At 42.3% G+C, this 25031-nt stretch overlaps 1 protein-coding gene across 2 annotated transcripts in view; it reads left to right on the forward strand.

Moving 5' to 3' along the window:
* Positions 1 to 11495: 11495 nt before the first annotated feature.
* CLTCL1 (clathrin heavy chain like 1) overlaps positions 11496 to 25031 on the forward strand; it is a 97178-nt gene continuing 83642 nt past the window's right edge. For both annotated transcript variants that reach the window (XM_082697423.1, XM_082697422.1), the window contains exons 1-2: positions 11496 to 11688; positions 21876 to 22083. In XM_082697423.1, the coding sequence (XP_082553549.1) occupies positions 11647 to 11688; positions 21876 to 22083 (250 nt within the window). In that variant the 5' untranslated portion in view covers positions 11496 to 11646. The remainder of the gene's footprint in view (positions 11689 to 21875; positions 22084 to 25031) is intronic.

Consider the following 25031-nt stretch of genomic DNA (forward strand, 5'->3'; position numbering starts at 1 on the left):
GAGGAATTTGGAAGCAAGGTTTCCAAGACCTTGAGGGGCTAGCTCTTGTTAGGATGAGGTCATTTAAGGTCTAGTTAAACTTTAGTCATGAGACCCTTCAGATGTATATCAGTGGGCCAGATGCTTAGAGGATGACTGCCAACATGTATTCGGTCAGGAGATGGGGAGGTGGGTAAAGATAAAGGAAATTTCCAAAGGAATTTTCGTATGTTAAAGTAGACTTACAGGATCCTGGAGGTCAGGCTAATGTCAAGCCTAAGGTTGTTTTTTGCCTTTAGCAAAGCATTAACACTGAGGCAGTTGAGTTGCTGGAGAAAGGCAGTTGAGTTCCTACCTGTCCCAAGTACTTGTCAATGGGCTGTAAGATATAAGGAAGTTTAATTTTTTTCTTTGTTTTCCACATCAGTTGCAGCTCCTGCTGACAACTTGACTACAACTTCATGAGAGATCCTGAGGCAATCTCACTCAGATTCTTACAAAAAATTCAAGATTTTTGTACAGATTTTGCTATAAAAATTGTATGCGGTAATAAATATTTGTTGTTTTAAAGTGCAAAGTTGGGGAAATTTTTTATACAGCCATACAAAATACAATTGAATACTCATTGAATTTTCACAAAAGGAAAACACTCATATAATCAACACTCAGAATAAGAAGCAGAACAGTAACATCATGCCTAATGTACCCTGCCTTCTCTCTCCAGTCACAAAATCCACCTGAACTACAAACAACAACAACAAAATCCCAGAAGTACCAAGTTTTTTTTTTTAAGATTTTATTTATTTATTTGACAGAGAGAAATCACAAGTAGACAGAGAGGCAGGCAGAGAGAGAGAGAGAGGGAAGCAGGCTCCCTGCTGAGCAGAGAGCCGGATGCGGGACTTGATCCCAGGACCCTGAGATCATGACCTGAGCCACCCAGGCACCCCCCAAGTTTTTTTGTTGTTAAGATCTATTTATTTATTTATTTGACAGAGAGAGATAGATCACAAGTAGGCAGAGTGGCAGGCAGAGGCAGAGGGAGAAGCCTGCTCCCCACCAAGCAAGGAACCCGATGTAGGACTCGATCCCAGGACACTGGGATCATGACCTGAGCTGAAGGCAGCCGTTCAACCAACTGAGCCACCCAGGCGTCCCAGTACCAAGTTACTTTTTATACATAAATTAGTTTCGACTATTTTTGTTCCTTAAATGAATGACATCATAAATATGTCCTCTTTTGTGTCTGATTTCTTTTACTCAACATTATGTCTGCGAGCTTCTGCCATAACATTGTGTGTGTTTTAGATCATCTATTCTCATTGTTTTATAACATTCCATTGTGTGATCACACTACAATTTATTCATATCCATTCTGCTATTAGTGGGCATTTGGGTGGTTTCAATTTGGGGGGTGTTGTAAATAGTACTGCAATGAATGTTCATTTTGTTTTTTTTTTTAAAGATTTTATTTTATTTATTTGACAGACAGAGATCACAAGTAGGCAGAGAGGCAGGCGGTGGGGGGTGGGGAATGTTCTGGTTTTAACACCTGTCTTCTGATGAACATATTTATGTATTTTTGCTGAGCATACACCCAGAAGTAGAAATACTAGATCACCATGTAGTCTTTCTTTTTTAATACTTGAGATACTGTAATTTTTTTTCCCATCTGAACAATCACTCCAATACATGAATTATTTGTGGGACTATTTCTGCTGTCTTTATTTCTTCTTGTTCTACCCCACTGTATCTTATTTCCTTCTATAATCATAGTTGATTGTGCACTACTAATTTCCTTGGAATAGTATTGGTCACTTTTTAAAAAAAATATTTTATTTATTTGACAGACAGAGATCACAAGTAGGCAGAGATGCAGAGAAGCAGGCTCCCCAGTGAGCAGAGAGCCCGACACAGGGCTTGATCCCAGGACCCCAGGATCATGACCCGAGCTGAAGGCAGAGGCTTTAACCCACTGAGCCACCCAGGTGCCCCTGGTCAGACACTTTTGAGGTGTAAGATGAAGGTACCTTTTTCTGAAGGTCACTAGAATTGCTTCATCTAGGCCCCTAGGTGGCACTACCAGGCTAGGAGCACCACAGACTAAATTCATGGCTTGGGGTTTTAGGGACAAACAAAAAGATACAAATCTGGCCTGCCAGTGTGTACAAGGCCTGGCTTATGGTTACATCTTAGAGAGAGGTCTGCATCCCCACCTTGCTCTGTTAAACCACCCAAGCAACTTTCTTTGATATCCCCTCCAAGTGGAGCTGGGTTGCTGCTAAGTCATCTGGGGTCCCACTTGTATGTGAGGAAGGTCTCCTATTAGATTCCTTGAACAGACTCTGTGTTTTGTCTTTTGTCCATGCACCTCTTTGGGGGGCTCAGACAGGAGACACATTCACCACCTGGGGCATGTTTTGCTCATGCCTGGACAGGAAACTCTCAGAAGAGTAACTGACATCTTGAAAGGATGGGATGTAGAACTCATGCCATGTCATTTCCATCTACATTACATTGGCCCAAACAAGTCATATGGTTAAGCCTAAAAATACCATAGGAAAATATGCTTCAACTCAATAGTGGAAATAGTAGAATAGTAAAAAGTAAGTATTACTTGAATTATAATCCAAACTATCTCAACCCACAATTTTGTTCATGAATACTCGTTATAATTCTGCATGAAAAATGTTCTCATCCCATCCCGAGGCCTCAAAACCTCCATTAATCACAGCATCGGGCTTGAAGTCTGAGATTTCAAGATCTGTATCAGCTGGGATATAGATGTACACACTAAACATACAAATTACTTGCCCCCTCTCCCTGTCCCAACCCCACCTCACATACAGTGGTGGAAAGGGATAGGAAAATTACAATAAATACTCCCAGTGGCAAAGAATGGGAGTGGTAAAGTGGAGAAATGAAAGGCACACCGAAATCACTGGCCCTTAGTAATTATAAAGTTCTGGGCACAAGTTGCCAGGCATCCCTAGCCTGTGGGGAGGAAATTGTCCTTGTGAATGTTCCCCAGTTCATCATTGTCCACTGTTCTTGGCTCCACTCTCTGGGAGATCGTTGCTTTTCCATCAATCTCCTTGGCCACTTCTGAAGAATACATCAAAGAAGATACCTTTATGGTGATTGATAGGTTTCTCAACATGCTCAACCTGCAGAAAGTTCAGTGCCCAGAAGTCTTTTTATCTCAAACAGAGTCACTGTCTTTTAGTCTATTGTGATGATGCTTTTACCAATATCACTCACAAAATCTTTGTGGATGTCTTAGTCCTTCGGGCTGTTCTAACAGAATACCACAGACTAGGTGGCTTACAAACAACAGAAATTTATTCCCACCATTCTGGAGGCTGGAAATCCAACATGGTTGGGTTCTGGTGATGGCTCCCTTTCAGGTTATAGGCTGCCAGCTTCTCATGCATCCTCACAAGATAGAAAGGGGAAGGGAGATGTCTCAGGCCTCTTTTATAAGAGCACTGATTTTACTATTCATGAATGTTCCACCGTCATGACCTAATCATCCCCAAAGAACTACCTCTGAATACCATCATCTTGGGATTAAGGTTTCAACATATGAATTTGGTTGTGGGGTCGGGGGGAAGATACCAACATTCACCGCTTAGCAATGGGCTTTCCAAGTATTTGATTCCATGGGCCAAAGTCATGAGTCAACTCCATGTGCCAAAAACCACACCAACGTTATTTTCAAGACATGCCTCTGAATTTATTTTGAGCACATTAGGCTTCTACAGAAACATACTCTTAACCTTTATAGGAGCACCCTTATCCAGCTGAAAGGATCTACTTAGTACCACCCTAACAAAGTGGGTCACACCTACATCTTCAATGGATATTTACCCTGAGTCCATGTCTTACGGGCCAAGTTGTATTTTATTTTATTTTTTGTTGTGTTATGTTAGTCATCATAAAATATACCATTAGTTTTTCATGCAGTGTTTCAAGATTCATTGTTTATGTACAGCATCCAATGTCCCATGCAATATATGCCCTCCTTAATACCCACCACTAGGCTTACCCATTCCCCTACCCCCTCCCCTCTAAAACCATCAGTTTTGGGGCACCTGGGTGGCTCAGTTGGTTAAGCCACTGCCTTCGGCTCAGGTCATGATCCCAGAGTCCTGGGATTGAGCCGCATATGGGGCTTCTCCTGCTCTACTTCTTCCTCTCCCTCTACATCTCCCCCTGCTTGTGCTCTTTCTGTCAAATAAATAAATAAACTCTTAAAAAAATAAAACCCTCAGTTGGTTTTTCAGAGTCCACAGTCTCTCATGGTTGTCTCCACCTCCAATTTGCCCCCAATTCACTTTTCCTTTCCTTCTACTTTCCTCCATTTTATTCCTTATGTTCCACAAGTAAGTGAAACCATATGATAATTGGCTTTCTCTGCTTGACTTATTTCACTCAGCATAATCTTCTCCAGTCCCATCCATGTTGATGCAAAAAGTTGGGTATTCATCCTTTCTGATGGCTGAGTAATAATCCATTGCATATATGCCCCACATCTTCTTTATCCATTCGTCTGTTGAAGGGCATCTTGGCTCTTTCCACAATTTGGTTATTGTGGACTCTGCTGCTATGAACATTGGAGTACATATGGCCCCTCTTTTCACTATATCTGTATCTTTGGGGTAAATACCGAATAGTGTAATTGCCAGGTCATACGGCAGATCTATTTTTAATTTTTTGAGGAATCTCCACACTGTTTTCCAAAGTGGCTGCACCAGCTTGCATCCCCACCAAGAGTGTAAGAGGGTTCCCCTTTCTCCACATCCTTGCCAACATTTGTTGTTTCTTGCCTTGTTAATCTTTACTGGCCAAGTTTTAGATACAGACTTCTTCCTAAGGTTGTGTGGGTAATGGTCTCACATTTGGTTTAGGAACAGTCTCATCTTCCAATGCTGCAACTTTTGCACTCTTGCCATTGCTTCTAAATTCAACTTGCAAATTGGTAATTTTCTTTAAAATTTTTTTCTTATTTGAGAGAGAGAGTGAGTATACAAGTGTGCCCCAGTGTGGGGAAGGGGCAGTAGGATGGGGGAAGGAGGCTTCCTGGCCAAGCAGGGAACCCAACGTGGAGCTCAATCCCACGATCCTGACACCATGACCTGAGCTGAAGGTAGACCCTTAACTAACTGAGCCACTCAAGTGCCCCACATATTGGTCATCTTCTGAGTGCATTTTTGTGTGTGTGGTAGAACCCTATCAAGTGAAAACAGAAGCAACCAGCCCATGTTTTCAACATTTGCCTTATTCGTTCTACCCAACTGGTACACTTTCTTTCCCATAAATTACTTATAAGTTTACTAAGGTTGTCATAACAAAGTACCAAAGACTGGGAGGCTCAGGCATCAGAAATTTATTTTCTCAAAGTTCTGGAGGCCAGACATTAAGGAAAAAAAAAAAAAAAAGCAAAAACACTGTCAGCAGGGTTGTTTCTCCTCAGGTCACTCTCCTTGGCTTGTGAATGGCCTTCATTTCCCTGTGTCCTCAGATGGCCATTTCTGTGTCTTTTTCTTTTTCTTTTTTTTTCTTTTTTTAAGTTTTTTATTTATTTGACAGAGAGAGATCACAAGTAGGCAGAGAGGCAGGCAGAGAGAGAGAGAGGAGGAAGCAGGCTCCCTGCTAAGCAGAGAGCCCGATGCGGGACTCCATCCCAGGACCCTGAGATCACGACCTGAGCCGAAGGCAGCGGCTTAACCCACTGAGCCACCCAGGCGCCCCTCTGTGTCTTTTTCTAATCTCTTTTCATAGGGTCCAGTCAGATTGGATTAGGCCCACCCATACAACATCATCTAACTTAATCACCTCTTTTCAAGACCCTGTGTTCAAATACAGACACATTCTGAGACACTGGAGTTTAGGACTTCAACATGACTTTTGGAGGAACATAATTTAACCCATAACATTTACCAGAAGCAATTTTGTCAATTAATAATACAGAACTCCAATTTTTCAGCTTTGTTAAGCTGTTTGTTCCTACCCTATCACCTGGTACCAAAGCAATGCCATATATTTCTGGGTTTTGTTATGTAAGTACATCATTTCTAGGTACCAATTTCTGTATCCATCAATATTACCACAATAATGTAATTACCACATTGCCACAATAATGTAACAACCTCAACCTCTCTGTGACTTATGCTTATAACCACATTTACTTCATTTAAAAAAAGATTTTATTTATTTGACAGCGAGAGAGGGAACACAAGCAAGGAGAGCAGGAGAGGGAGAAGCAGGCTCTCCGTGGAGCAGGGAGACTGATACTCAATCTCAGCACCCTGGGATCATGACCTGAGCTGAAGGCAGATGCTTAATGACTGAGACACCCAGGCGCCCCTACTTTTTTTTTTTTTTTTAAGATTACATCTCACTCTAGGTCTGTGGGTTGGTTGGGGTTTGGATGATTTGGGCTAAATCTGCATCTAGGCTTCAGATTGGGATTGGCTCTTGTCTGCATGCACCATTCTGATCTTCAAGCTGAAAAGGCTGGGACTCCTGTGGACATATTATACTCCTAGTTGCAGCAGAACTATAAGACTGCAGGTGTAACAACGGAGGATGTTTAAACCTCTGCTGGCCAATCAGCCAAAGAAAGTCACAGAGCCAAGTCTGAAACCAAGGGGTGAAGAGGCATCTTTAGTTCATGACAAATCCATGGCAGGGATGTGGATGAATCCTACTGCAAAGAATTAAGACAGGGGCGCCTGGGTGGCTCAGTGGGTTAAAGCCTCTGCCTTCAGCTCAGGCCCTGGTCCCAGGGTTCTGGGATCAAGCCCCGCATCGGGCTCTCTGCTCAGCGGGGAGCCTGCTTCCTCCTCTCTCTCTCTGCCTGCCTCTCTGACTACTTGTGATCTCTGTCTGTCAAATAAATAAATTTTTTTAAAAAATCTAAAAAAAAAAAAAAAAGAATTAAGGCATGGGACCAACCATTCAATCTACTACAAACCTAACTTCTCTCTATACTTTTCTCAGATGACGCTTGGATCTTGGTCTGAAGATACCTTGAATCCCTTCACTCCACTCCTGAGTTACAGACTATGATTCTCATACATTTTAAATCTGATATATATATTTTTAAAGATTTTATTTATTTATTTGACAGAGAGAAATCACAAGTAGATGGAGAGGCAGGCAGAGAGAGAGAGAGAGGGAAGCAGGCTCCCTGCTGAGCAGAGAGCCCGATGTGGGACTCGATCCCAGGACCCTGAGATCATGACCCGAGCCGAAGGCAGCGGCTTAACCCACTGAGCCACCCAGGCGCCCCTTAAATCTGATATATTTTTTTATCCCAGAAGGTATTATTATTTTGTGCTATATAGTCAACTTTCATTTAGATTTACCAACGTATTTTTCTTGAATTTTAATTTTCCGCTATCTCTGATTCACCATTTTAGATAATTTCTTTTTTCCTGAAGACAATCTAGTACTGCTTTTGGTTGGGGTCTACTGGTAATAATGAATTTCCCTAGACCTCACTTGTCTGCAAATATAATTTCCCTTACATTCCTAAGGGATTCCCCCTCCCCCCAAATATAAAACTAGGTTAGCAGGCTTTCCCCCCCACACACACTTTGAAAGTATGATTCTTCTGTATTCTGGTTTCTACTGTTTAAGAAGTCAGTTCTGAGCTTAATTACTGCTCCTTAGAAAGTCTATTCACTCTGGCTGGTTTTAAGGTTTTTTTGTTTTTTAAATTTTCAGCCATTTTTAGTCTGACATGCCTAAGTGTGATTTGCTTTTTACGAATTCTGATTTAAGTCTGTAATGCTTCTGGAACTTGAGGCTTGATCCATTGCAGTAATTTAAAAAAAAAACTCTAAGCCATTATTTCTTCAGGCATTGCTTCTGCCTCATCCTCTCCACTTCAAGGATTTCAGTTACATGTATGTTAGCCTTGGTACTGTATCCTCTATATTTATCTATATTCTGTGTTTTCTACCCTATTCTGTCTGTGCTTTAATTTGGAAATATTCCTCTGACCTAGCTCTAGCTTTATTGGTTTCCTCTTTTCAGCTACATATAACTTGCTAACAAACACTATCCATCGAATTTTTTACTTATTATACTTTTCAGTTATAGGATTTCCACTTGGTTCTTTCTTTATAATTCCCAGGTCTTATAAAATTCTCAATCTTGTCTTTAATTCTTTTAACCATATTAAGCATAGCCCTTGAAAAGTCTTTGGGAAAACGGCATTACCTCAATTCTCTATAGACGTGGGGTGGGTTTTTTTTTCTGTTATTTATCTTGTTTTGCAATCATTTACCTTCTCTCCTTGGATGCCTATGTTTGATTGAGCATAACAACTGCATACAAACAATGGTAGAAACGATGTGAGGCCCATCATGAAGTTAACTCTCTCCCTAGAGAATTTATGTTTGCTGCTGGCAAGGACTGAAATGATTTGACTTGTATCCCAAACAATTTGTGGTACCCAAACAATACATTAGGGTAACTCCTTGGTGGTTCCCAGACTTAAACTTTGTCTACCTAGGGCATGAGTGTGATAAAAATAATGTTGGAGTCCTACCTTCTTAGCCCTTCCTCTGGACTTGGCAGATGCCTCTCAGGAAAAAGCATCTTGAATGCCAGGCCAACCTCTCATTTCCTTTTTCTCTTGGATATTGGCTTCATCATTATTCATTCCCTTGTTAGCTCTCTGATGCTTTCTGGAAACAGAAATCCTCCATGGGCTTTTTAATTTCACTTATCTGAAAGCCACATGGGAATTTTAATTTGGATATAAGAGGTTTTCTGTAGCAGCTATTAAGTTTTGTCTTTCAGCTCTATCTTCCCTTCTCCTTATATAAACTGCCTTGTGGTGCAAGGGCTGACTCTGGAAACAAGTATTTCTGTGCTGGCAGATTCTCCATTAGACTCTGCTCCGAAGGACACGGGAGAGTGACTACAGAATTTGTTCCTGTGAGCACTACCTCAACTCAGCAGATTCTTCCCACAGAAGAGCACCTCCTTCTCAGAACTCTGGCTGCCAGCTCCACTGCCCCTCCCTAGCAGTGTACATACAAGTCCTATGTAGACCCCTCCTCTAGGCTTAGAGACCATGGCCCTAGCTGGGCAATCAATCCCTCTCCCCAGAGGCCTTCCTCGAAGCTGGAATATTTTCAGGTCCTATTTATCCATGAGCTCTATGAATGGTAGCTAATTCCTGCACTTATACCTCCATGATAACTTGGGTTCTTGTTTTACCCTTCCAGCTATTTGGTTAGTAACGTAATTTCACGTTAACTATTTTTTTAAATTAAATTCCCTTTGTTCAAATAACTAGTGCGATGTCTGTCTCCTGACTGGTTCCTCACTGATAGTTTCCACCCCTGTCCTCCTTCTATTCTCATTTTATTTACCTCACGGCATGATTAGATCACTTCAAGCCCACTTACAATGTTGTGCCAAAGCTTTACTGTATGTACTCTTATTACATTTTGCACTTCTAGAATTTCCATTTGGTTCTTTTTCAAAAACCTGTTAGGGTTATTCTTTAAATTTTCAGGTTTCCTGCATGTATTTTCCCACATGTATTTTTAAGCTGTTGCTTAACTCTCTTAAATATAGGAATTTATAAGTTGTTTGTAATAATCTCATTTTCTCAACCTTTGTGAGTCTGTATCTGCTTCTTGGTCTTCCTGGTTGCTTCTTGTGGTGGCTTGTTTCCCTGAGTGGTCATGTGGCTGGCTATCTATCTGTCTATCTATTTATCTATTTTTACCATGAGTTGCTAATTTCCCTTGGAATTTTATTTGTAGGATGGTCTGCAAGAACAACTGCAGAGTAGATACCCTAGGCAGAAGAGAAAATGCATAAGTATCACCAAATTGCCTTCCTCACACTGCTATGCCACAGCTTTATCCAAGTTTTTGACCTGCTAATAGGTACACAATGCATATACAAAAAGTATATAGAATATATAAATTTGTAAATATATGTATGCAGGTCACTGACCAGTGGTCAATACTAGAATCCTTCTCAAATCAGAACGTTCATTTCCTTTACAAGTACAGACACACAGCGAGGTCTGGACTTATTAAGAATCCTATCATTTTGCTTAACCACAATTTTCTTGAAATTCTTTCTTCTAGGATGTAAATTTTTAGTTTTGACCCCTCAAAAGGCCCCTCTTTGTGTGTGGGGGGGGAATGGTAATTTAGGGTGTGATAAGAATTAATACGAAAGGATTTACATGTTTGGTGTGAAGTGTACTTGGGAGTCACAGGCATAACTGCCAAAATGGAGAGATTTGGGTGGTACTACCCACAGCAGAAGCCAGATCTATTGTTAGATGGTGAGGCTACCCAGATGTTGAAAGGGCACTCTGCGAAAGGTTCTTGGCTAACACTGAAAAAGTGATTTCATTTGAAAAGAGGGCAGACTTTCTTCTTTAACATATTTTTGGATGATACTAGATTGTGAAGCTACTGTGCAAATAATTGCACAATCACTGTGTTATTCACGGTGGACTATTAATTTCTTAAAATTATCAGTGAGCAAAGGGAAGCATACAGGGTATCGATTACACTGTGGGAACGCTTACATAGAATGCCAAAGGCTTTCCCTTCCCTGACAAACCTCTTTTATGCAGCTGAGCCATCTGCATGCAAAACACATCTTCAAATGGTGCCTCAGAAAACAACTGACCGCTGGGCAAAGCAGGTGTGGGCTCTCCATCCGGAACTGCTCCCACTATTGTGAGACCACAGTCAATCCAGGTGACCCTCCGTGGCCCCTCGTTAGTCATCTGCTGCTAGATGTGATCTTTGCAGGCTCTTCGGCCTGATGTTCTGATATAGCACACTCTATACAATTTGCATGAGCCAGGAAAGATGCTCCCTACAAGAGGGCTGAGCCTCGTGCAGACACTTATCTGCGCACATACTTCCCGCACTCCTTTCACTGTTTTGGCACATCTGTGCCTGACTGAAAAAGAATGTCCCTTTTGTTTGTCCCTCAAACTGCCCAGAGTTTGAGGTAGAACTTCCCCCACTGCCCGCTACCCCCAACACATGCAAGCCTCTAGACAAGGGCAGTCCGAGAACTTGATTTACCTCTTCTGAAAACCCTATTCCCCAGGAAACTTGCTGAGGACAGCCCACGCCTAGTCCCGGTCCGCGCACACTTGTCCTGAGCGCGGCGGCCAGAGACTCGGTCCATCTTCCCGCGTACACTGGACCCGAGTATCCGCGGGGAGCAGCCCCCGACGCGTTCGTACACCTGCCCCATTCACTGGCTAGGGATCTGGCCCGGAACCCCCCTTCCCTTCCCTTGCACACCTGCCCGGAGCACAGGCTGGGGTTTAGCCCGGGAGCCCGCCACCTTCCCGCGCACGCCTGCCCGGGATACGTCCCCAGGGCAGCGCAGACTGATTCCAGCTCCCGGGTGCCGGAAGTGCGGCTACGCGCGGGACTACTTTTCGCGGACCCTCAGGCGGAGGGGCGGAGGGATCCCGCGCAGGGTTGGTGCGGCGAGAGAGAACGCGTGCGGGACGGGGCCCGGAGCAGTGCGCCTGCGCGGCCGGCGCCGCCACCACCGCTGCTGCCGCCGCCCGTCCGCCCGCGTGAGGGGAGCTGCCGCCACGGCCACCACAGCCTCGGTCTCCGCTGCCGCCTCGGCCCCGCACCCACCATGGCGCAGATCCTCCCCATCCGTTTCCAGGAGCACTTCCAGGTGAGATCAGGGCTCCGGCACCGAGACCCGGACGGCTACAGGGCGGGTCGCTCGCTTAGTCCTGTCAGCCGCGCCCCCCGCCGCCCCGCCTCCCGGGAGACCGGGCGGGAGCCGCTGACTGGCCGGCCGGCGGGACCTCCGGCTCCTGGCCCTGGACCCCGACTCCAGTGGACGCGGCGGGGCGCACATACCCGGGCCGGCCTGGGTGGGCGGGCTGGTGTCTAGGCGCGCCGGTCGGTGTAGTGGGAGGGCGCGGTGGCCCGCACGTGCCGCCCCGCCAGGTGTGCTGATCGCTGAAACCCGTTATCCAGTAGCGACGGTGATCCTTCTCGGACGGCTCAGATCTCGGTGGCATGCTAAGAGCGCCTGGTGACGGAAACTGAAGATGTCCCGAAATGTCTTTCAGTGCTTTTGGGAGCTGGAACCAGACTGACGAGCGGCGCGCTCGGATTCCACTCGCAAGCTTTACAACTCTGAAATCTAAATCTGAGTCTCATTTCCCTTTTGCGTCTCTCGATTCTTACATCTGAGTTTGTGTCTGTTGGCTTCCGAAGTCACTGGAGTGGTTTCGTGGGAGGAAGGATCGTCAAATCCTTTGACCAAAGAGCGAGAGGGATCATGGTGTGTTTTAATAAGACCCTTTCAATGCAGTAACACCCACTCCCCAAAGTTTAGCTTTTTAATGAGGTCCCAGTTTGTTCTATCTCCAACTCTCCTAACAGAGTTGTGCTTCAGGGAAATAAAGATTGGTTGTTTGTGTTTGACTGGGGGTTGTGTCCTGGCACGATGTACAGTGCTTCACTCACATCACACGCATGTGTCACACCTGTGAAGGGTGATAACGATTCTCATTTTACAAGTGAGGAGGTGGCGTAGGTATATAGTTGCCATTGGTTCTGTGCTTTTGTTAAATCATCACAGTTCTGGGGCGCCTGGGTGCCTAAGTCCGTTAAACCTTTGACTCTTGATCTCCGCTCAGGTCTGGATCTCAGTTTTGAGTTGGAGCGCCCCCCCCTCCCACCCCCTGTGGTCTCCACGCTGGGTATGGAGCCTCCTTTAAGAAAAAATCATCACAATCCCATAAGATCCATATGATTTCCCCCGTTTTCTGGGTGAGGAAACCGGGGCACAGAGACATTAAATAAGTTGTCCAGTCATTCAGCAAGTAAGAGCCGGAATCAGACTCAGGTCATTGTAACTACACTGCAGGATTGCAAGGAATGTTGTGGATTGGAATATCTTTTTTTTCCCCCATAGCACAGAACACTTCTAACTCTATATCCAGATGGGAGAGGCCCTGGGAGTATAGTGACGGGTCAGATCCTCTTATTATGCAGATTGGAAACTCGATCCCTCGAGTATTCTTCTGTGGTCCCTTAGTGATAGAGCTGTGCTTGGTGGAGGTAGCAGTCTCCTGAACACCCATCTCTTGACAGTAATGTGAAATAGGAAAATACTACTGCTGCTGCTAATTAGAACAACACAATAATGTGATCCATTTTATTGAGTCCTTTCTCTTGCTAATCACTATGCTATGTATTTTATAAATCTCATTTAATTTAGTCTTTATCGTAACTGAGGCACAGAGTTATAAATAACTAAGGCACAGAGAGAGTGAGCAATAAAGGTAAAATTACACAACTAGTAAGTGACAGCTTGGGTTCTAACTCTGATCACTAACTCCAAAGCCTGTGCTTTAGCCACTAAATATGTTCTCTTCAGAAGGCAAGGAAGCAGTAAGACATTTTAAATTCCTATGGAAGTTCATAATGTCTTAAAAAAATATATTCTATTATCTGGAAAATACTTATGACTTGTTAACATATAGGCCATGTAAATGTGGTTTGTGGTCTCCAGCATTAACCAGCTGTTGAGATTTCTCTGTACTCATTTTTCTAGTCTGTACACTCTCCCTTAGCTGCAGACATTTCAAAATTTCCGCTTGTTTTTTAAATCCCTAATCCTGCCGTTCCCTGTTGTTGGCAACAGATGATTGGAGAAGCAGAAGCCATAAGCTAGGATATTTCTCACCTTCATGCCTGCAGCCTTACAAACTTGTCTGCAGTTGCCCTTTTCTGCCTTCCTGTTATCTCAAAAGTGGGTGTTTTTTGTTTTTTTTTCCCCCTTGTGTGTGTTCCGGATCCCACCTCCTTCCCTCTTTTAACAAGGCCTTCTCTTTCCCGTGTTTTCATCCATTCCCTCTTGGTGTCTTCTTCCATGTTTGTGTTTAACCATGCTCATATCTCTTCTGTCTTTACACAAACTTCTCCCTCTCCCGTTCCCTTGAAGCTCTTATCTTACAGCTAGACATCATGAAAGAATTACCTTATCCCTCCATCACTTCTCTTATATTCCTTAGTAACCTGCAGTCTGGTTTTTGCCCCCACTGTTCCTGTGCATCTTTTCTTGCCAAGTTTACAAGTTGTCAAGTTGTCATATAGACTTTTTTGTAAAGACCAGTTAGTATATAGGTTAGGCCTTTGAGAGCCATGTATTGTCTCTTGAAACATAGTCTCCCACTCCCTCTTTTTAAAAATTTGTAAAAAGTATAAAACTCACTTTTAGTTGGGCTATACAGAGTCTGTAATTTGCTGGCCCCTGCTCCAAAAAAAAAAAAAAAAAAGAAAGAAAGAAAAAGAATTCAAACTCCAAAACATCTTCTATAGTTGACACCGTACTTTACTGCCTCCTCATAACCCTTTCTCTGTTGCTTTTGGTCATACCACAGTTTCCCAGGGTTTCTCCTATCTCTCTGCTCACATCCCAGTTTCCTTTGTGGGCTCCTCTTGGGAATAAGCCTGGGGTTTGTCTTGAGCTCTTCTGTCTTTTCATTTTGTATGCTCTACTGGGTGGTTTGTATGTATTCCCATATGCTCAGTGTTCCCAGGCAGGCTGCATATTTTTGCTGAGCCTCATAGGTATATGTAGGGGAGACAATAGTAGGCCCTGGTTAAGAGCACAGACTGAGTACAAATGGAAGGGTTTGACTCTGGGCTTGGGCACTTACTGGCCAAGTGAATTTGGGCAATTTTTGTAACGTTTTTGTGTGTCCATCTCTATATCTATAATAGAGAGATAAAGGGTATAGTTTTTACTTCATAGAGCTATTGTGACATTTTGAGTTAATAAATGTGATAAATGTAAGATGTGGGACAGTGTCTAGTACATAACAAAATGCTCTATTCTTGTCAGTTGTTACTGCCACTATGACAGCTGGCCCCTGCAGAAGGCCATTGGATGGTCCATACGTTCTTCAAACAACACATCATGTTCCAAAATAGGGTTCTTCTTTCTCTCCAAATGTGTATCTTCTCCAGTTTCCAGCCAAGAACCTAGGAGACAGCCATGACTTCTCCCTAACCTGTTGGTTCTTTCTCCTATGTATTTTGGGCATTATTCTGCTACTCTTAGCTTGGACATGACCCTGAACTATGACCCTGGACTATGACAACATTGCTCACCTAAATGGCTGCACTAACTTTGTCTCTGGTCATCTACCTCTAGTCTTGCCTTCCCTTCTCTAGCACACAGGCAAAGAGATTTTCTCAAAGGCTTAAAGTTCATCAGTGAATGCTTCCCTTTTGCTTCCAGGATGAAAATGCCAGACTCCTCAATGCCTTATAAAGCCCTGCCTAATTCAGCACCTGCTCATCTTTCTTGCTTATCACCGTCTGGTCCTTCAGGACCTTCTCTGGAGCCCAACACTGTGGGCTTATTGCCTCTTTCCAGAACATTCTCCCCCCCCCTTTTTAAAATTTCACTTACTTTTATTTATTTGAGAGGAAGAGTGCACAGAAGCAGGGGGTAGGGGCAAAGGGAGAAGCAGACTTTCCTCAGAGCAGGGAGCCCGATGTGGGACCTGATCCCAGGACCCTGGGCTCATGACCTGAGCTGAAGGCAGATGCTTAACTGACTGAGCCACCCAGGCGCCCTCTTCTCCTCATTCTTATTACCCAGCCAAGGCCTACTTAGCCTTCTGCTTAAGTGACAGGAAGCTATCCCTGATATGTCAGAATTAGGAGCCCTTCCTGTGTGCCCCCAGAGTTTTGGGGCTTCTCTCATGATGGCCCTAACCATATGGTGTATAGTTGGTCACTTCCCCTACTGGACTGCAATCTCAGGATCTCCTCTCTGCAGTTATATTACCACTGCCTAGTACATAATGGGCCCTGATATCTTTGAAGGAATGAAACCAGTTCCATATTGAAATGTTTGTATAATCAATGACTGACTAGTTGTAATGTAGATTCTAGGCCCTCCATATAGCTCACCTGTGAGCAGTTTACTGTAAGTCTACTTTATTAAGAATACTCCTACTTATCTCACATTTTGTTTCTGCCACACAACCCCTGCCTGTTTTGTCTACCATATCACTTTATATTTTGTGAATCTAGTTATCTTTTTTCTGTTTTTAATTTTGGTTGGTTTCATATGAAAAATCGTGGGCCAGATTTTCCCCAAAGGTTAAAACAATCATTTTATAATGGTCACTGGGAAAATAGAAATCAGCATATGGGGAGGTGGCACCTGTGTGGCTCAGTTGGTTGGGCCTCCAACTCTTGACTTTGGGTGGGGTCATGATCTGGGGTCATGGGATTGAGCCCCAGGGTTGGGGGGGTACTTCGTGCACAGCAGGAGGTTCTGCTTGGGATCCTCCTTCTCCCCCTTCCTCTGCCCCTCCCCGAGATAAATAAATCTTAAAATAAAAAAAACAAATTAGTGTATAGGAACTTTTTTTTTTTTTTTTTTTGTATAGGAACTTTTATTCTACAATCATCTTTTCAGGAATGTACCCAGAGCAGAAGCTGTACTTCTATATCTAATGCGTTATAATAAAGCATTCTTCCACTTCAGCTTGAGATTGTAGCAATTTATTTAATTTTACTTATTCTGCCATCCTCCTGTTGAGTGGAGGACTAGTTCTGCAGAAATATTTTTCTTCAGTGTACTATTTGAACTTTTTTATATTCAGATATCTAAGTTTGAAGGTTGTTGCTTTTTAAGCTGAGAATGGAAAAAAGCTAAAGGGCTAAAAACCAGTGACCTTGATTCAGAAGAGGAATAGTTTTGAAATGTGACACAGCTCAGGACACAGAGAACATATAAATGCATTCCCTAAAAGTTTTGATATGTAGCATATCTCTGAGGTGATGTTTTTAACAGATACAGAGTCTGCCAAGAGGATCTGTGTAAATTATAGGATGAGGGGGTCAGTAGTCGAGCCCTGCATCTGGCTCCCTGCTCCATGGGGAGTCTGCTCCTCCCTCTTCCACTCCCCCTGCTTGTGTTCCCTCTCTTGCTGTGTCTCTCTTTGTCAAATGAATGAATAAAATCTTAAAAAAAAAAGAAAACAGTCATGGGCACCTGTGTCTGCTGGAGATGCCCCAGGGAATCACTCTGAAAAGAGATGCTGTATTCGTGGCACCTGGGTGGCTCAGTGGGTTAAAGCCTCTGCCTTCCTCTCAGGTCATGATCCTGGGGCCCTGGGATGGAGCCTGCATTGGGCTCTCTGCTCAGCCTGCCCCCCACCCCGCCTGCCTCTCTGCCTACTTGTGATCTCTGTCAAATAAATAAATAAAATCTTAAAAAAAAAAAAAAAAGATGCTGTACTCACAGCCTAGTACATGTTTGGTTTATGTTACCATTACATTGCCATCATATTTTGTGAAATGGTTTTTGGTATACTAAGACAATGCTAGGCTCCTTCTGCCCTGAAATTGTTGTGCACCCATGTAAAATGTTTTTAAGGTCTTGTGTAAACTGTTAAATTTTACCCTGGGTGGACTTGTTTTGGAAGTAGATAGTGGGCCAGCCATTTACCTTCTGCCTTTCTTATTTATGAAGTGAAGAAAGTAACAACCCAGTCACCCAGGGTGTGTGGAAGGGTCAGCCTTTTCAAGAGAATCCCAACAGTGGCATAGTAATTGAGCAAATATTAAGTGAATTTGGACAGGTCCTCCGTAGAAGAATCAGTTATCACCATAGAACATATTTAAATGTTCAAAATCCCCAAACTACACAAGTACTTTTTGAATTTATTGGGTTAAAATAGTTACCTTGTGCTAGGAGGATCTTAGTCAAGGTCCCTTTCCACCAGGTTCTTGAGCAAAGTCTGTAGCTAGGGCAAAGTGTGTGTGGAACAAGCTTTGAAGTCATACATATACATGGGAAGAATAACCCCAGATAGAACATATAAATGGAAATTAAACTTTTCTGGATGCCTAGGTGGCTCAGTCGGTTAAGCGTCTTCCTTCAGCTCAGTTCATGATCCCAGGGTCCTGGGATGGAGTCCCACATCAGGCTCCTTGCTCAGTGGGGAACCTCCTTCTCCCTCTGCCTACTGCTCCACCTGCTTATGCACTTGCTCTCTCTCTTTCTCTCTGATGAATATATAAAATCTTTTTAAAAAAGAAAAGAAAATTAAACCTTTCTGTTCAAAAACTAGGTCTCTTTTCCCAGATGAAACTACTATTAAGAAAACCATTATATCTTTCAAAAAATGATTAAAAGAATTCTGTTATAAAATTCCCCTCCTTTTGCTTTTGTAACTTAACAGAGTTTGAAAATCTTTCTTTGAAGATTACATATAGATTGCAGCATGTATTCAACAGTGCTGCTTACTAATATCCTTCTGGGGCAGTAGTTGTTGACACCAGTCACCCCATCCTATAAATATTTCTTTGCTTTCCCTTGCTGTTTCCCTGAATCTATTCCTTTCAGTCTGTTCTATATTTTCTTCTTTTGCATCTCTTGCCTGAGGCCTGCTGGTGGCCTCCATGCCAGGGGGAGATTACGATCTCTTTCGGCTGGCTAAAGAAGGATGCCGCAGAGCTGGGCTGGCAAAGTTCAATGACAAAATTAGAATCCAAGCAGATCTTGACAGGCTGGAATCCAACTAGTTGACATTTAACAGGTATAAATATAGGGTCTTATGCATTGGTTTTAAAATACAGAAAACGTACGTTGATGTAATTTGAGAGAAGTTCTGTAAAGCATAATAAAAATGTAATTTTTAAAGTACCCTGAACTAACCTAGTCCTAGAATTTTAGGTTAGTTCTAGAAAAGACCTTCATAGGTCCTCATTTACAGAGCTCCCTCTTTAAGCTAGGAAAAAACTTGCTGATAAGTTTAACATATAAAATCTATATTTTTAAGTTACTTTAAAGATTTTTAAAAAAATTTATTTGACAGAGATCACAAGTAGGCAGAGAGGCAGGCAGAAAGTGAGAGGGGGAAGGAGGCTCCCCGCTAAGCAGAGAGCCTGATGTGGGGCTCAATCCCAAAACCCTGGGATCATGACCTCAGCTGAAGGCAGAGGCTTTAACCCACTGAGCCACCCAGGCGCCCCATGTTACTTTAAATTATTTTCTTAACTGCCTAAAACTTGTAACTTCTTTACTAATTAATTATTGAACATCCATGTGCTGGGCACAGTGATAAGGCAGTGAATGAGTCTGAGGAGACATATACAGAGGGAGAAAGGACTAGCATCTTCAAAGACAAGAGGCATGAAAACCTGGGATGTTCAGTGCAACTGGAACGTTTTGGCTCTTTGATATGGGCAATTGGTGTTTTCACCAACGTCCCTGTATAAACACAGCTGCAACCCTCCCCATTCAGACTACTGTCCCTAAACCCCTTAAATATAGAAACCACAGGACTGTTGGATGAGTAATTTCTTTTTATGTTTTCCCCAGTGTCAAATTTGAATTTGGATTCATTTAATTGCAGGTCTTGAGAACAGAAAAGGATTATTAGATAGTGTCTTGTGTACTTTTGCTTAACTCGTATATGGACTGTTTTAAATGTGTATCTAGGTTACCTTTCAGAGTAATTATTGTAGGAATCAGGAGTCCTTAGTTACAGCTTCTAACTAATGAGAAAAAATTACTTTGAGTACACCACTTCTTTGGAATTCTGTTTCTGCATATGGAGTAAAGCTTAGTGGTATTTGATATTTTATTTTTTTACTTTTTAATTTATGATTTATTTATATATATACAGAGAGAGAGAGAGGCATGCATGCACAGTGGGGAGAGCAAGAGGGAGAATCCAAAGCAGAACCCTTCCCTTGTTGAGCGTGGAGCCCACTGCAGGGCTTGATCCCACGACCTGAGATCATGACCTGAGGTGAAATCAGGAGTTGGAGGCTCAACTGACTGATCAGCCAGGCGCCCCGGTATCTGATATTTTGGATGTAAAAGTTATTTTGGTGGGATTGTCCTGTGTTTGGCTGGACTCAGTCACTAATATTTAAGAACGTACTGTGCTCAAGAGATTGGGTATAGATATTTCTTGATATTTGGAGTTGAAATCAGAATGTTGCCATATTAATTCAAAATGATCCCCAAACTAAGAATAAAGTGAAAATTTAGAAAATCTGGGCCCACTTAAGTGTATGGCTCTGATATGTAAAGATTTGACAGTGTTGGGTGTTGGGTGCTCTCTAAATTTACTATATGCTTATATAGTATAATGTTTACAATAATACATAATAAAAAATAAAGGAGACCGTGTAGGTCTCTTGGGAACTTACTTCACGCTGTTTACTTCCCCTTCCTCCCCACTCCCCACCTCTGCTCCCAACGGAACTTTTCATTGCCCTCTTATCAGCAACTTCATATAGTTTAGCCTAATAGTAATGGTTAGTCTCCACAGTCTGTGGGCTCTGAATAGTGTGACTGTATCTTATGTATCTTACTGTTTTCAGAGTCTAGTTAGTGGCTAATAGATAGTATGTTTTCAGTACTTATTTATGGAATGAATGTGTGAAAATTACTTGCTATGAAAAAGTCTCAACTTTCATTCACTGCATTTACTGCATTAAGCTGCTACTTCAGATGTGTGAAAATAAAATGTGAATTTCAAACAACTCAGTATTGTGGTTCAGAGCACAAGCTTTATTCACAACTGTCCCCATCATTAATCAGGATTGTGATTCTGGGAAGATGTCTTAATCTAAAAACTGTGTTGCATTAGTGTAAATTGTGTGTGGCATAACTTGCCTCCTGAGTTAGCAGAAAGGTCAGATGAGGTGACCTGTTGGCCTCCAGCCTGTTCTGCTCAGCAGCTGGAATACTCAGTATATGCTAGACTCTGTATCACAAGAAACAATTAAGATATAGTCCCTGCTTTTGAGGAGTTCATGGGGGAAAAATATGATAGGATTAAGAATTATACTAGCAGTATGAACAGTCTCATTTGTGCTTCTTCCAAAGGCTGGTAGTTATTTTTAACAAGTCGCCCCTAATCTTTTGTTGTTAGCATAAACTTTATACAAATTCACACAGGGTAACAGTTACTAAAGGGTTAAGTCAGGAGCAGTAGGGTTTGAGTTGAGCAGAAAAATGTTTAGAAACAAAGATACTTGTAGGTAAATGGGGGCAAGAGAATTTTATAGAAATAAGTATGGTTCTTCATAGGGGTGATAGAAATTTCCTGAGTCTGTGTTTTCCCCAGGGTTTTTCATTGAAGCTTATCTCATTAATAGGTTTTTATTTAAACCAGGCACTCTCTGTGAAGTGGTCTTTGGAGAAAGGTGCCTGATTTAAGTTGTACATGAGTTCAAGCAATCTGTCTACTTCTAAAATGTACTAGACCTTTTGACTTTTTTATTAACCTTAGACTCACCAAGAAATATTTAAACTGACTGAGAAATCAGACTTTATGATTTGTGGGGTTGCTTTAAGGAAAAACTCTTGGCTAGTTCTTTGTTACTGCTTGCTTTTGGAGAAACCAGTTTTTGTTTTCTTCCTTTCTGCTCTCTTTACCTGCCTTCACCTCTCCAAGACCCTCTTCCTGCTGAGGCTCTCCTTATTTGTGAGGTATTCTTTGTGGGCTTCTCCACCCCCTCCCAGCTGGTATCTTCCTCTCTCTGGCTCTGATGGCATCCTTCCCTCTTCCTGGTTTTATTCTTATTCTTGTGTGTTCTCATCAGCCTGTGGGATTGTAGGATCCTTGAGAGTTGATTCATGGCCTGCTGTTGATGCATTGCCTGTACTTACTAAAGGTATAGAAAAACAAGTCAGTGTTTGCCTTGAATAATCACTTGATGTTAAGTTTTTTCTAAATTCTTATTTAACTTTTCCTCTTCCTTCTGTTAAACTTCCCTAAATAATGGGCTAGATTTAATCTGTTTCAGAGAGGAGAGACTTACTTTTAAATCAAATGTTTCTTTTCTCTTTAGCTCCAAAACCTGGGAATTAATCCAGCCAATATTGGATTCAGTACACTGACCATGGAATCTGATAAGTTTATATGTGTCCGAGAGAAGGTTGGTGAACAGGCTCAGGTAGTGATTATTGACATGAACGATCCAATGGCGCCTATCAGGCGGCCCATCTCTGCTGAAAGTGCCATCATGAATCCAGCCTCTAAGGTGATAGCTCTGAAAGGTAAGCTTGATGGGACTTTCAGAAAGGAATTTTGCCTCACTTTACCTGCTTTGTTACCTTAAATAGCAGACAACTGTCAATAAACTCACAGGAAAATGTCATCAATAATATTAAACTTAATTCCAAAAGTTTTAGCCAAAGCTATGTTTTACATACCTTATTTAATGAGAGGTTCCTGAGCACCTGAGTTTTTTGTGACGTCATGTGTATAGCCAAATACAGGAGGGAGCAAATGCCCAGGGCCTCATCCTTATGACTGCTACATCTGGAAGGGCCAACCCCACACTGCACATGTTCACCAGGAGGACCATGTGGTGCCCTGCACCTTATGATGGGCTGCTTTACACTGGTGCTCCAAACATCCTAGAGTATGAGCCAAGGTACTACGTCTCTTGTGAAACTCATCGATAACAGTATAGCTGTTGTTTAATAGAATTTTGCTTCCTTGAACTCGGGATATTGGGTACTTGAAACCTTGTAGTTATTTGAGAATATAGAATCTTTTCATATTGCCGTGATTTGGGAAATTTAAAGGGTTGTGTATATACTGGACTTGTTAATATTTTATGCAAGGTGTATTATGACTTACCTTGAAAAGTGAAAGTTCTTTCTGGAGCTAAATTTAGTAAATGCCGAATATTAGCTTTGCCTGTGCTCCTATTTTGTTACAGAAATAGGGTCTACTTTGTCCTTTCAGTAGGTAAATGGACATCTGGAAGTTATGAACTTTCTATTTAAAAAAAAAAGCTGATTTAAAAAAATTTTTTTAATGATCTTTTCTTCTATCAACTCTGTTTCTTGTCAGAATATTTTTGGGGGCGCCTGGGTGGTTTAGTGGGTTAAGCCTCTGCCTTTGGCTTGGGCCATGATCTCAGGGTCCTGGGATGGAGCCCCACATTGGCTCTCTGCTCAGCAGGGAGCCTGCTTCCCCCTCCCCGTCTGCCTGCCTCGCTACCTACTTGTGATCTCTCTCTCTGTCAAATAAGTAAATAAATAAATATTTTAAAAAATATTTTTTTGAACATGTAGTGTAAATGGTATAAACTAATTTTAGTTGAAAAAAATGGCCAACCTTTATGGATTCTTCATGATTCTTTTGGCTTTTCTGTATTTTCTAGTTTGTAATATTTTTGAGAGATCTTATCTATCATGTTATTTGGTGTTTGGTATATTCTCTGTGGGTCTCAGAGATGGCCAGCATTTTAGTCTTCGTGGTCCTCTGATACAGTTCTCTTTACTGGTGTGCACCGTGCATCTCCTGGAGGTGGTTTTTGAAGTGTGGTAGGGGAATGGAGAGAACTCACGATTTAATACTGTCAGTCCCCTCCTACCAAAGCTCACTGGCAACACATCTGAAGTTGAACAAGTTGGGTTTATTACTTGTTTCAGAAAGGGCAAAACCACACCATGGGGAGCTTGGACGTATCACACTATTATTAGAAGGTGTTAGAAGAACCTTTTGTAGGATTTGGGATTTCATTGGGTGATTTGGGGATGGTCTAAGGAAACACGAGTTTGCTGTAGATTGGGTGCTGTTAGAAAGTGGGACTAGGGCGCCTGGGTGGCTCAGTGGGTTGAGCCGCTGCCTTCAGCTCAGGTCATGATCTCGGAGTCCTGAGATCGAGTCCCACATCGGGCTCCCTGCTCAGCGGGGAGCCTGCTTCCCTCTCTCTCTCTCTCTGCCTGCCTCTCCATCTACTTGTGATTTCTCTCTGTCAAATAAATAAATAAAATCTTAAAAAAAAAAAAGAAAGTGGGACTAATTTTATACTTAGGTTATCTCAATGAATCTTAGCTATAAGGAAGGGCATAGAGTGAAGATAAAGTTGGCATTGGTTAAAGAAGTAGTAGCCATGAGAGGGGCTGTTTGGTATTTTGTGCGTTGCACATTTACCTTGTTTTTGTCTGTACTTAGTAAAATTCTGAAGTGACATTTACCTGTTTTTGTCTGTAGTTGGTAAAATTGTTTTGTCTCACTTTATCATGGTCTTAAAGGGACTTGTCTGAAGTTGGTGTTCTCTGAGATGGTTTATGTTCACTAGGAGAGCAACATGTCCTGGATGTGAGAACCAGGGGCTGCTCCTATTTTTTTCCATTCTCGGTGTTCATATGAAATTTTTTCAGCTATAGTAATTGAGTGCTGTTTTCTTTTGCATGAGGAAGTGTGAACTGTGGAACCAAATTGATAAAACTTTAAGTATCCTATTTTTACTGCAATCTTGTGGCCATTAGGATGATCTTGTATAAATTGTGAGCAAGGGTAGCACTGTGTTTCAAAGACCCTAGACCAAAATGAAGAAAACTGTTTTTTTTAAAGGTATTTGTACAGTGGCTGAATTACAGAGATCGTTTAATTATACTTTTATTGCTTCATATGACTTAGCTGCTGCATAGGTCCCAGTGTGAAAGCATGAAAGTGAAGTCAAAGGTACTGACTGGTCTTGAATCTCACAGACTTCATTTTGACTGGTGATGTCTTGTGATTGGAAAGGGGCTCGTGATGAGAAGGACCTCTTTTTAAAAAAGGTCTGCCTCCACAGTTTGTCCTTTTATTTCGCTGAGAGCTCCTGAGATGCTCAGCCCATATCACTGCCCATCCTTCTGGAGAAACTTAGAGCAGATTCACTCACCCCAGTCTCTCTTCAAACTGTCTCTACTGGTGCTTTTGTGGTGAACATTTTAAAACCAGAGATACAATTTTACCCTTGACTAAAGATCAGGAAGCAGTAGGGGGTGGGGGTTAGAATTCATCAGCAGTTGCTCATCATCCTAATGGAACATTAATACTCTAAGTGAGGGATCAGTAAACTGTTCGGTTTTGTACAGTCCCAAATAAGAATGGTTTTTATATTTTTATTTATTTATTTTTAGAAGATTTTATCTATTTATTTGCTAGAGAGAGACAGACAATGAGAGAGGGAACACAAGCAGGGGATGTGGGAGAGAGA

The sequence above is a fragment of the Mustela nivalis genome (assembly GCF_964662115.1).
Source record: "Mustela nivalis genome assembly, chromosome: 14".
Lineage (NCBI taxonomy): Eukaryota > Metazoa > Chordata > Mammalia > Carnivora > Mustelidae > Mustela > Mustela nivalis.